General features: G+C 41.0%; 1 protein-coding gene across 7 annotated transcripts in view; it reads left to right on the top strand.

Annotated features, from left to right (window-relative positions):
* The first annotated feature begins 1307 nt into the window (after positions 1-1307).
* The window catches only part of DYNC1I2 (dynein cytoplasmic 1 intermediate chain 2), a 48731-nt gene continuing 36351 nt past the window's right edge, over positions 1308-13687 (top strand). For 5 of the 7 annotated variants that reach the window (XM_036421898.2, XM_036421895.2, XM_045575244.1 and 2 more), the window contains exons 1-3: positions 1308-1447; positions 2902-3127; positions 10868-10985. In XM_036421898.2, the coding sequence (XP_036277791.1) occupies positions 2981-3127; positions 10868-10985 (265 nt within the window). In that variant the 5' untranslated portion in view covers positions 1308-1447; positions 2902-2980. The remainder of the gene's footprint in view (positions 1448-2901; positions 3128-10867; positions 10986-13687) is intronic. The other 2 variants (XM_036421899.2, XM_045575243.1) reach the window with 1 other exon arrangement.

The following is a 13687-nucleotide window of genomic DNA, read 5'->3' as shown; positions in this document are numbered from 1 at the left end:
TATACTGCAGCAAAGTATAGGAGAATTATATGCTATGCTGATTAATATATTATTTATTTTATAATTATTATTTTTATAACAGTATTAATTTTATTTGTAGTCTCAAATGAATGGTCAGTCCATGTGTGCATGATGAAATTTAAGAGGAAATATAGGAATTAGAAATTGTTGTTATTTTCAGAACTGTAATACTGCAGATAAGCAAGTGTACATCATAAATACTAGTAAAAATTGAATTAGAGCTGAAACCAGTTTGGCTCAGTGGATGCGGACTGAAGGTTCAATTCTGGTCAAGGGCATGTACCTTGATTGCAGGCACATCCCCAGTAGGGGGTATGCAGGAGGCAGCTGGTCGATGTTCCTCTCTCATTGATGTTTCTAGCTCTCTACCCCTCTCCTTTCCTCTCTGTAAAAAAATCAATAAAATATATTTTAAAAAACTGAATTTTTACAAGGAGCTTTCTAATTAAAGACGGTTTCTCCCAGTTTTTGACAGAATAGGGTTACAGTACATTTTCAAAATTTAAATATTTTATTATAAATTTTGTCTAAGATCCCACACGAAATCTCTATTAGGCATTTTCCCCCCTAAAACTGGTATATATGCCCTAGAAAGTGTTCTACACCAAAATGTGCAGTGCAATATATAGGTTGTCCCAAAAATGTATATACGTCTTTGAATAATTATAAAGGCAGCGTTTATTAAAGTGCACTTCATTTTCAAAATTGAGTTATCAGCTGTTCAAGTGTGTATACATTTTGTGGGGGGCAACCCATATAGATTCATCACTGGAAAATCCTTCTTAAAATTCAGCCAATGTTGAGTCCAAGATCTTAAGACACAAGGAGCACTGATCAGCAGACTGAATACATTAAGCGCTGGAAGCTTCTCGTGGGAGTTTTGAAGGAAGAAGAAGGCCTCAAAGTAGGGAATCGCAAATCTAGGAAATACTACATGTCCCAGCATACCTTTCGACCACCATGGACCACAGCTCCCAGAATGCATTGCTCGCCCCAAGCAAGTTTCTCTTGGCGCTGGGGCTTGTAGTTTTCCTGAGTCGTGCCTGTCCGTTTGCCAGGGGGAGGATGCTTATCCAGGACGAAGATATTAGCAACAGCCTTAGTTTTGGGTAAAGCGGAAACGCTTCGGGCTCCTGGGCCTTCTTTGTTTCATTCCTTGTCCTCTGCTTTACACAGGCACATCGCGGAAGGGCTGCCATTCCCCGCGGCGGCCGGGCTCCACCCCTTCCTTCTGGGAGCGACTTCGTTCTGGCGGAGCCATCTGTCCCGAAGCGCTCGCCGTAGCGGCCACCGCCCAGCCCTCTTTGTGTGCCTGGAGTGGCCGCGGAGGCAGCGGCGGCGACCTCGGTGTCACGGCAGAAGGAGAATAACGTTGTTGTCGGAAGTTGCAGGCGGGCGGATTCTTCCCCTTCCCGCCACCTGACAGGTGGGTGAACGGTCCCCCCCTAAGGCCCTCCCGTCTGCTGGGTCTCTCGTCGGGACGCGAAGGGCGCCTGGGAGTTCCTGCTGACAGCGCCGCCCGGCCGGCGGCTGCGGGGCGGAGCGGCGGAGAGAGCCCGGGGACTCCGGAAGGCCGGCCGGGAGGCCACGTCCTTGCTTTGTGGCCGCTCCAGAGGTGGCTCGGAGGGGCCTGCCCCGCACCCACCGGTCCCTCCCCGCCCCCTCCGACGCCCCATCCCGGACGCGCCCTCCTGGCCGTGACCCCCGGGGAGGAGAAGGGACTCCTTGTCGCCTGGCTCATGTTATCAGTAAAAGTCACTGCTACGTTTCCCCTCACCTTTGTGCGTTGGGAAGAACCTAAACGCGGAGATTGTAGCCCAGCATCCCAGAGACATTCTCTTCCTTCCTCGAGTTTTAAGAAAGTGAACGTGTGTGTGTGTGTGTGTGTGTGTGTGTGTGTGTGTGTGTGTGAGAGAGAGAGAGAGAGAGAGAGAGAGAGAGAGAGAGAGAGAGAGAGAGAGAGAGAGTGTGTGTGTGTGTGTGTGTGTGAGAGAGTGTCAGTGAGGCTCGGGCTCCGGGGAGGATGCGCGGGCCGGTCAGCTGGATGTAGTTAAGCCGGCAGGACTTTGTTTCTGGGCTTTGACTAAGCATGCATTTACTGTAACTAAGTATACTTGATAGCAAATGGTGGTTATTTTTGTGTTTTGCTTGTCCAAAATACTACTATTACATTGCACTTCTAGAGTTTACGGGACTGTTGTGTGTGACCACACGTCGTTTTTATCAAATTTCTAGGAATGAATGAAAAATTCTGGTATCGTGTAGCCTGTTAAGCTTCTTAATGCCAATCCATGTCCTCTGTTTTAAGACCCAGGTATTGTGTTAACATTTGGGCATGTAAACATCAAAGAGCAATGTGCTAGCTCAATAATATTTCTTAAATACGTTTGTTCATAGTGTTTTTTAAATCATAGTAATTTATAAGCTTCCATTGTTTTAAAATTAGAGTTTACATGTTTTTGTTTTTATTTTTAAAATATATTGTATTGATTTCTTACAGAAAGGAAGGGAGAAGTATAGAGTTAGAAACATCGATCAGCTGCCTCCTGCACACCCCCTACTGGGGATGTGCCTGCAACCACAGTACATGCCCTTGACCAGAATTGAACCTGGGATCTTTCAGTCCCCAGGCAGACGCTCTATCCTCTGAGCCAAACTGGTTAGGGCTACAATCAGGCGTCTTCAAACTACGGCCCGCGGGCCACATGTGGCCTGCAGAGGAGTCTGATCCGGCCCGCCAGGTTTTTTGGGCAGTGAGCGCAGCCGAGGTGTTACAGTAGGAATTAGTAGTTCATATAATCTGGCCCTCCAGCTCTCTGAGGGACTGTGATCTGGCCCCCACTTTAAAAAGTTTGAGGACCCCTGGCATGATCTCTTTAGATAGCATTGAACTACATGGCCTTTTGAGACATTTATTGAAGACAGATTTTTGAAGAGTGCTGCTTTTACCAGTATAATAATGATTGTATATGATTACATGTTTCTTAAGGTCATAAACATGTCGGACAAAAGTGAATTAAAGGCAGAGCTGGAACGTAAGAAGCAGCGGCTGGCCCAAATCAGAGAGGAAAAGAAGAGAAAAGAAGAAGAAAGGAAAAAGAAGGAAGTATGTATGATTTTTAAAAATAAACAATATAAAATAATTGGATTTTATTTCAAGTACTTAATACCTTTATGAAAAGCTTTCAGAATAGTTTTTTTTTTTTTTTTTAAAGTCTAGCAGTTGTGACTGCAAAATATAGCACTACAAGTGAATCTGACTAAAGAAATCGGGTCTAACAAAATTCATTGCAGACAGTTGCATGAGTAATAGTAATAGTCAATATAGGAATTTGAGATGTACAATAGGTCTCTTATCTGTGGGGTCCGAGACCCCCAGTGGATGTGTGAAACCACAGATAGTACCGGAAATGATAAAACTGATCAAAAGTGGTCAATTAAAATATAACTTTTTAACTAAGTAAAAATATTTCATGTAGAATTATGCATATCTAAGTTTTAATTTATAAAAGTTCAACTTACGAACGTATTTAGTTTTCTAGGAATTTATTATATAAAGTAAGGGGCATCAGCTCATAAAACATGGCATCTACAGTATATAACTTAGTTTAGATTTTGAACCTATTTACCTGAAAGTTTTACTAGCCTGAACTGCTAATAATCTGTCAAGATAGTATTAATGACAAAGAGAAATATATAATAGAATATTTAATTGGTTAGGGGATTTGTTTTTATCTCCTTTTATCATGAACTAGAGGCCGACTGCGCGATATCACGCGGCCCCGCCCACCTGCCGGCTGCCAGCCTGTGATCGGAGCCTGTGGGCTGTGGGGGAGGGTCTGAGAGGTGCTCCATATACCTTCTGGTGACCCTTCATTTGGTTGTTCAGGCATGTTCAGGCATTACAGCATTATAGCCACTGACCTTTTATAATATAGTCACTGAAATATTTTTACCGAGTTATGGGTTTGATAAAAGTGGACCAGGTACTTATGTCTTCTGATTTTTGGCATCACCATTTAATCATGAACTGAAAATGTACATTGACCCTGAGCTGGAGATATTACAGATATGTTTTAAATGGCCAATGTAAGGTAATTTGTCCTGTGACATTTGTACCAAGTTTTTCTATGTGATAGCCTAAAAAATAGTCAAGACTTACAGGAATCTCTTAGGGGAAAAATAAAAATAGTAGTAAAAAAAAATTAATGATGTGATTTATATGTGTCATTGCAATGATACTGTGAAGGCCTATAATTGAAGAATTTTCTAGTGTTCTCTGAACCTTTCTGTGATACATTATTATAAGTGAGTTAGAGCTTTTAGTTATTTCATTAAAAGCTATCTGGGAGAGAATCCAAGATGGCGGCATAGGTAACACCTAACTGCAGCCTCACACAACAATTTCAATAAAATACAACTAAAATACAAAATGGACATTACCCAGAACTACAGGAAAGTGGACTGACTAGAAATTCTACAATGAGAACGAAAGAGAAAACCAGAAGGAAAAGCAGAGGAGCTGTAAAAGCCTAAGGTACAGAGACACTCTGCGCATGTGGAGAGGACAAAGCTGGAGAGGAGGGGGAGGCTGAGTGCCTGGTTGGCATTCCCTAGCAGGAAGGAGATAAAAGCTCCGGACTTTGCTGAACCCCAGATCCGACAGCAGTGAACCCCAGTTCTGGGCGAGACCCAGGGACCCAGACACATAAGAAGGGAGTCTGTGCTGTAAGGTGGAAACTCAGGGGAGCGGAAAGGCAGTCCCAGAGGCACGCACATTACCCGCAGAGGACGGACTGTTGACTCTGCTGCTAGATTGCCCTAGTGGGAAGGAGACAAAAGCTCCAGACTGCTCTGAACCCCACTTCAGTTCCGGGCTCATTGGGGGAGAGCCTAGACTGTTTGGCAGAAGGCGAAACTCGAGGGCACCTTTCTCTCAGAGGTGCTTGCAACGAGTACTGAAGGACCCTGAGGAATACTGAGACTCAGGAGCCTCATAGGGCGTGGCTGACGGAAGCCAAGGCTGTAGGCTTCACCCTGAAACTCTGCCCCATCCAAGCTGAACACAGAGACTTTTAAAGCTACCAACTCAGGGAAGCTGCGAAAATGCTGAGACAAGGAAACAGATCACAAACAAAAGAAATGGAGGACAAAAAGCGACTGGATATAGAGTTCAAAACCACGCTTATAAGGTTTTTCAAGAATTTCCTAGGAAAGGTCGATAAGATCTATGAGGATATGAAAAGGGATCAACTGGAAATAAGGGATCAACAAGAAATGATAAGGGATCAACAAGAAATAAAGAATACATTGTCTGAAATAAAAAATATTATACAGTCCTAAAAACAGAATGGAAGATCGCAAGAATCAAGTCAAAGATTTGGAACATAAAGAGCCAGAAGGTACTCCTCCACATAAGCAAGAAGACAAGAGAATCCAGAAAGTTGAAGATAATGTAAGAAACCTCTGGGACAACTTCAAGCGAACCAACATCAGAATTATGGGGATCCCAGAAGAAGAGAGAGAGCAAGATACCGAAAACATACTGAAAGAAATAGTGACAGAAACTATTCCCCCACCTGGTGAAAGAATAGACTTACAAGTCCAGGAAGCGCACAGAACCCCAAACAAAAGGATTCCAAAGAGGACCACACCAAGACACATCATAATTAAAATTCCAAGAGCAAAAGACAGAGAGAATATTAAAAGCAGCAAGAGAGAAACAGGTAGTTACCTATAAAGGAGCAACCATACGATTGTCAGCTGATTTCTCAACAGAAACCATTCAGGCCAGCCGGGAATGGCAAGAAATATTCAAGGTGATGAATAGCAAGAACCTACAGCCAAAAATAATCTACCCAGCAAAGCTATCACTCAGAATTGAAGGCCAGATAAAGAGCTTCACTAATAAAAAAAAAAGCTAAAGGAGTTCATCACCACCAAACCAGAATTATATGAATTGCTGAAGGGGGTTCTTTCAGAAGAGAAAGAAAATAAAGATAAAAATTATGAACAACAAATACATAACTTTTAACAAGTGAATCTAAAAACCAAGGGAATTAAAAAAACTTGATGAACAATATTAACTGTTGAATATAATAGAATAAGAGGTATGGAAGGGAAGTGGACTGATGATTCTCCGGGAAAAGAGGAGTGGGGGGTGCGGGAAGAGACTGAACATAAACTCTGCCCCTATGGATGAGGACAATGGGGGGTGGGGAAAGGGCAGAGAGTGGGGTAGGAACCTGGTGGAGAGGGGAAAAAATGAGGAACTTTTGTAATAATATGAACAATAAAAGTTTATTTAAAAAAAAGAACAACAAAAAACAGTCCATGAAATGTGAAAAAAAACACAAATTATCTGGTAGAAACATGAGTCAGACTGACAGAGCCATTACAAAGTAGTATCTATAAATTTAAGCCTTTAAGTGTTGAGAGCAAATTTGGTTTTTGTTTTCTAAGAAACAGTCATAAGTGGCCTCTAAGGGCTATCTGTTACATGATTTATATATTTCATTTGAAGTTTTTAAAACATTACAAGTGATAATATTAAACAATGAGTCTATAATATGTGTATATAGGTAAAGTGTCAACTTGATAATATAGCCTGTTTGACTAATTCTGTTTTGATGAAATTTTCTGATGAATTTTTTAAGTTAAAGTGGCATCATAGAATATTATGACTAACAAAATTCACTGCAGACAATTGTATGACTCTCTGGTCAAAATAAGCATTTGAGGTATACTGTAGCCTTTTCTTCTTCAAGGGATAAGGTTCCAAGACACCCAGTGGATGCCTGAAACCTCAGATAATACCAAACCCTATAAATACTATGTTTTTTCCCATACATACGGACCCATGGTAAAGTTTAATTTAGAAATTAGGCATAGTAAGAGATTTCAGGCACCACTTAATGGTGGGAATATGTTCTGAGAAATTTGTCATTAGGCAGTCTCATCCTTGTGCAAATATAGTTACACAAACTTAGGTGGTTTAGCCCATTACCCACCTTGGGTATATGGTACAGCCTATTGCTCCTAAGCCACAAGCATGTTACTGTACAAACCAAAATGACATAGTCTGCATAGTACATGCGTGTAAATACATGGTACAAATGTGTAAATACAAGAGATGTATGAAGGCTCCTGCCAGTGTATTATGCATTCTGTTTTACAGTAAAATCATTGTTTATAAATAGAAATATTACACTCTAAAATGATAAAAAGTATAGTAAATACTTAAACCATTAACATAGTCACTTATTATTATCAAGTGTTATGTACTATGCACAATTATATGTGCTGTACTTTCATCTGACTTAAAGTACAGTAGGTTTGTTGACACCAGCATCACCACAAACACATGCTTAATGCATTCCACTATGACATCACTAGGAGGTAGCAATTTTTCAGCTCCATTATAATCTTATGGGACCACTGTTGTATATCTGGATTATTGCTGACTGAAACATAATGCAGTCCATAACTGTGATAAAAATAGAACAATTATAATAATATACTGTTATAAAAGTTATGTGAATGTGTTCTCTTAACAAACTAGTACAAATTTCTTTTTCATTTTTTACAATTTCACAGATAGAATATTCATTCTTACCATAGAATAGATCTTAGCAACCTCAGCGTACAATTATTTTTCTTTATTAAGTTGAGAACTTTCACCTTTTCACTTAAAGGATGCACTTTATGGCTTCTCTTTGGCATATCCGAAATGCCGGTGTCACAAATGTGGTTTGAGACATTATTATTATTATTTTGTTGTTGTTGTTAATCCTCCCCCAAGAATATTTTTTTTCCATTGATTTTTAGAGAGAGTTGAAGGGAAAGGGAGAGACAGAGCAAGAGAAGCATTGATGTGAGAGACAGACATAGGTTGGTTGCCTCCTGCATGTGCCCCAACCAGGGCTGAGGATCGATCTTACAGCTGAGGTACATGCCTTACACCTGAATCAAACCTGGGACCCTTTAGAGCACAGGCTGATGCTCTAGCCCACATGTGTCAAACACAAGGCCCGTGGGCCAAATCCGTCCCGCCAGGCCTTGCAATGTGGCCCGCACCGCGCTGTCATCACTGCACTCCGCTGCGTTTCCATCACAATGACAGTTTATGACTGTTCAGTAAACCATTCGGCCCGCGATTTAGGCTGGATTTTAGATTTTGGCCCCTTCTCTGATTGAGTTCGACACCCCTACTCTAGCCACTGAACCAAACTGACCAGATCAGCCACTCATCTATACTAATAAAAGAATTATATGCTAATTAGACCGGGAGACCCTCCAGATGTCCTTCTGGACAAAGCCATGGTAGTATGGCTGAGGCAGAGGTGGTTAGGGATGATCAGGCCAGCAGGGAAGGGCAGCAGTTGGGGGCAATCAGGCTAGCAGGGAGGGCAGTTGGAGGCAAGCAACCCAACAGGGGGCCAGTTGGGGGTGATCAGGTTTGCAGGGGGAATAGGTGGGGGTGATCAAGCCAGCAGGGAGTGGCAGTTGGGGGTGAGCAGGCCGGCAGGCAAAGTAGTTAGGGGCAATCAGGCAGGCAGGCAGGCAGGTGAGTGGTTAGGAGCTAGTGGTCCCGGATTGTGAGAGGGATGTCCAACTGCTGATTTAGGTCTGGTCCCACAAGATCTGACAAAAACCAGCAATTGGACATCCCCTGAGGGGTCCCATATTAGAGAGGGTACAGGCCAGGCTGAGGAACACACACCCCCTGCACAAATTTCATGTACCAGGCCACTAGTTTATATAAGCCTAAGCAACTGTTAAGACCAAATAACCAGAATGACTGGTTGACCAGTTGATGCAGGAGCTGCCCCATGGTGGACAGTGCATTCCCACATGGGAGCGCTGCTCAGCTGACTGACCCATCCCAGCAGCTCACCAGCCCAGCAGCAGTAACTCACTCCCTCAGTAGTCCTGCAGGTCCAATCTCCTGAGAATGGGCTAGGCACTGATGGACCAACTCTGCCAGCATGATCCCGACAGCACCGCTGGCCTCCTGGAAGTTGGCCTTAGGCACCACAGCCACTTCTTTTCCCTAGATGCTCCACAAGGAAGAAACAGTACAAAAGCGGCTGCCAGGTGGTTCCTGACAACCAGTGCCAACATCCGTGGGATGGATCCGGATCCCGGGCCAGCAAGGGCATCCCACCACCCACTCAGAGAGCCAGTCATGTCCTAGCACCACCACCCCCAGTCCCCTGGGAACCCCACCCATGCACAAATTCATGCACCGGCCTCTAGTTATTAAATAAAATAAGAGTTTCTTGAACACAAGCATTTCAATACCATGATAGTCGATCTAATAGCCAAGACTGTTACTAAGTGACTTACAAGTGATTAGCATATTCACTGGGAAAAAGGGATGATTCACATCTCAGGCTGAACTGAGTGCAACAGAGCAAGATTTCATCATGCTATTCAGAACAGCATGCAATTTAAACGTACGAATTACTCATTTCTAGAATTTTCCATTTAATATTTTCAGAGCAAGATTAACTACAGGTAGCTGAGAGCGTGGAAAGTAAAACCGTGGATAAGGGGACAATACTGTATATAACTTTTCCCAGAAGGCTTAATATTCACTTGAAATGTTTTGGATGATCTGAGAGTATTGAGGTTTCTTTAGAGATTTCTTTAGTTTAACGGGAAGATTTTGCTAAAATTATAAATGTTTTAAATAAAACTCAACAAAAACTTAATTTAACCCTTTGCACTCCGAACCATTCTGGACATTGGCTACCAGCTACTCGACGCTACTTTGCGGCGGACACGTGCGTTGAATTAACTCACTTCCCCGTAATCACTAATAAACTGCAATGTCCCCCCTGAGAGGGGACATCCGAGTGATATGCTAGAATTCCGATGTCCCCTGAGAGGGGACAGCGGAGTGCAAAGGGTTAAAAAATGTTTTGAACTATACAAAAGTGAATTTTACCAAACCCAGCCATATTTTTATCATGACCTAGAAGCGGGTGCACAGGATTTGTGCACTGGTGAGGGGGCATGGCCTGTGTGGATTGGCCCGCTGTGGGAGCGTGGCTCATCCTGGTCAGCCAAGCGGCTGCAGCAGGAACAGCCGCTCATCCTAGTCAGCTGAGCAGCTGTAAACCCGCCCTCTGAGTGGCTGCTCCCATTGTGGGAGCATTGCTCATCCGGGTTAGCCTAGCAGCCTTCCCACTGTGGGAGCACACTGACCACCAGGGGGGAGCTCCTGTGTTGAGTGTCTGCCCCCCGGGTAGTCAATTTGTGTCATAGCAACTGATTGACCGGTCGTTCTGCCATTCAATTGCTGGGCTTTTTTTATATAGGTTAATAGCTATAGTTAAAAAAACAACTGTAAAGCTTTTCTCCATATGCATTTTTTATAAATATTCTTACATAAAGTTGCATAAATACAATGAGTATTTCATACAGAAGTTTGAGGTACCATACTGTTTTCAATAAATCAAATTGTCCATTTAGTTAAAATTTGTTATCTTTTAAATAACTCCATTTTTTTTTTTCATAGTATTGTGGTATTTATGTCTAAGTTTTTATGCCACAGGAGAGAGTTTCACAATTCCTAACTGTGGTTAGCAATTTAATACTGTAGATAATTAGAAGTTGACTGTACATTTAGAATTTACCTATTAGGAAAATTTTTGTGGGAGCTCTTTGATTCTATATAAAAAATGAATCAAGTTAGTACATACCATTTGAAGATTGCTTACTAGAACTCTGTTGAGAATGGTTTTCACTTTATTAGTATAATGTCTATTCAAAATACGTGTTTTGCAAACAAATGGTGTGTACCATATATAAACTTAAGTTTTTAACTTAAAAATTTTAGACTGATCAGAAGAAGGAAGCAGTTGCTCCTGTGCAAGAAGAATCAGATCTTGAAAAAAAAAGAAGAGAAGCTGAAGCATTGCTTCAAAGCATGGGGCTAACTCCAGAATCCCCCATTGGTAAGGATAAGAATATATCCATTCATTAGAGACATACATTCCATTCAGTTCAGATGTACCCAAGATGTGTGAGTTGACAATATATTTTGCATATTTTTCTTATTCGTGTATCTTAAAAATTATTGATCTCATCCTTTATTTGGAATTGCCTTTTTTCAGATGTGCTAATACATGGTTATTTTGTTAGGAGAGCTGCAAGGTTAATTATGTTTATTAATATAAATGAACTACCAATTAACTTTTCTTGTTAAATCAGTAATTTATTTCAACAAATATTTGTTGATCAAGTTTTCTGTGCCATTCTGTGTTAACCTTAAAGATGACTGTGATTTTTAATTTTAATTCTACATTTCTTGCTGTAGGTTAGATGGAGGTGTAGATAATCAAAATTCTAAAGGTATATTAGTATTCACAAGTATAGGAGTGGAAGGAGAAGCTTATAGCCTTCTGTTCTCAGTGGTAATAAGAAAAAGAATATTAGTACATCCTTTTGGCAGTGATCTGACTAGTCTCATTCTTTTTCTGTGTTCTTCATTTTGATAGCAGTGCTAGACCAAAAGGCTGAAATAGAAGCAGTACTGAGGATAATCTAGTTACATATCAGAAAGCATTACGTGCTTACTTAAAATAATTTTGAGCTGGGTGCTTTTACATGGTATTTTAGTTTGACATGGTCATTGTCCTTTAGGGACCTAAAATTTCAGGGTTAGCTTGTGGGCGGAATTCATCTAGTCCAGGGAACAAATACCAAAGATAGTAACTGCTGTATACCTGTTGCAAAACTACAACAAAATAGTCCTTAGAGCTGATATTTCTAAAAGGTTTGAAGATGAAAAAGCTGGTTTCTCTCATGGTCTGCTTAATTGTTATTTCTTTCAGCTCATTTGCCTTTTTCTTATTGTAGAGTGTGAAGATTGAAATATATTAATGTTTAATAAGCTTATGTTGCATATTGTGATTTTAAAAGTAAATGAATCGGAACACTCTTTTCTTGTTTAAAAAATACCAAGGTTCTTATTAGTTGCTTAGTCTTTGAATAATCTTTTTTTTTTTCTTTTTCTGAGCCTTTGGCTTTTGTTTATTTCCTGTAGGATTTTCCCCCCTTTTCTGTTCTTTGTAAGACATCCATTTAACTGCATTCACTTGCACGTATTTATTAATTTATTGCCCACCTCCATCATCAGTTCTTGAAGATCATTCTTTAGTTGTGTGCATATGTGTGTGTGTTTCTCCCTTATATCTCATCTCCATTCTTCTTCCCAGTCTTGCATTAAATACTTTTGCATTTTTCACATACACCCTTTTGATCTGTCCTATATGTGTTTACATTTTTCAAATTTTCATATATCTATATGTATATGTTTCATATACATACATTATACTGTGTGTCTCATTCTATAAAGGGGAGCTTTCTCTCCATAAATAATGCTAGGTGGTTATTCTAACTGCATTTTCTGTTAGAAAAGCATGAGACATGCTTAACTTTTCACTTTAATTACTAATAGTCACTTCCAAGGAGTGGCAGATAAGGGTGTGTGTGTGTGTGTGTGTGTGTGTGTGTGTGTGTTTTAGGACTTTGCTGTAATATTCTCGTACTGTCCATATTAAGTGGCCATTCTCATTTAAAATAAATTGTACAGATTTCCCTTTTGCTGTTTTATAGAACAACTTGTAAAGGATAGGTATTACCTGTTCCTTAAAAATTTGATAAGATTGAACTGTAAAGCTGCCTGGGATTATAACTTATTCCCTCAGGGGTGGTGGACAACAGGAGTTTTATTTTGTTTTCTTTCACCATTTCAGGTTTTTAATGATTTTAGTCTATTTAAGTTTTCTATTTCTTTTTTTTTTTAATCAGGTTGGCTTTTTTTTTTTTTTTTAGCGCCAGAACAATAATAAACGTTGATTATCTCTCAGTTTTTGTCAGCCAGGAATTTAATAGTAGCTTAGTTGAGTGGTTCTATCTCAGGACTCTCATGGGGTTGAAGTCAAGATATTAGAGTTGTAGTCAACTGCGGTGTTGACTGGGGCTAGAGGATTTGCTTTCAAGATGGCTCAGTCCCATGGCTGGCAAGTTGGTGTTGGCAAGGGAGGGCTGAGTACCCCTCTGCGGGCCACTCCACAGAACTGTTTGAGTATCCTTGCAGCAGGCCAGCTGGGCTCTCCCAGAGTGAGCAATCTGAGAGAGGAAGAGAGCCAGGAGGAAGCTGTCCTTTTTATGGCGTACCCTTGGCAGTCCCACAGCATCGTTGCTGCCACATTCTGTCCATTGCAAGAGAGTCACTAAGTCCAGCCCACATTCACATAGAATTTGTGGATGTTCTTTAAAGCCGTCAAAATATTTTCATAACCTCATAGGTCTCTTCATATTTGGAGATGAAAATATGCTTTGTTTTCCTTTAACTATATATGATGATATATTTATATTGGTATGTTTTCTAATGTAAAAGCATACTTACATTTTGCAATAAAACCAACTTACGGTAGCTTTGAGATACTATTTTTCTTACACATTGCTAGATTTTTTTAGTATTTTATTTGAGAACTAGAGGCCTGATGCACGAATTCGTAAACAGGTGGAGTCCCTCAGCCTGGCCTGTGATCCGTGCCAACTCATCCCGTCCCAGTTGAGGCCAGCTGGCTGGAGGAAGGGGCTGCCAGAGGTTGGCTAGCTGGGGAGTGGGAGAGGCTGAGGGAGGTTG

Source organism: Pipistrellus kuhlii, unplaced genomic scaffold (genome assembly GCF_014108245.1).
Source record: "Pipistrellus kuhlii isolate mPipKuh1 unplaced genomic scaffold, mPipKuh1.p scaffold_m20_p_7, whole genome shotgun sequence".
NCBI lineage: Eukaryota > Metazoa > Chordata > Mammalia > Chiroptera > Vespertilionidae > Pipistrellus > Pipistrellus kuhlii.
The sequence above is the reverse complement of the archived record's forward strand: the minus strand, read 5'-3'. Positions and strand labels throughout refer to the sequence as shown.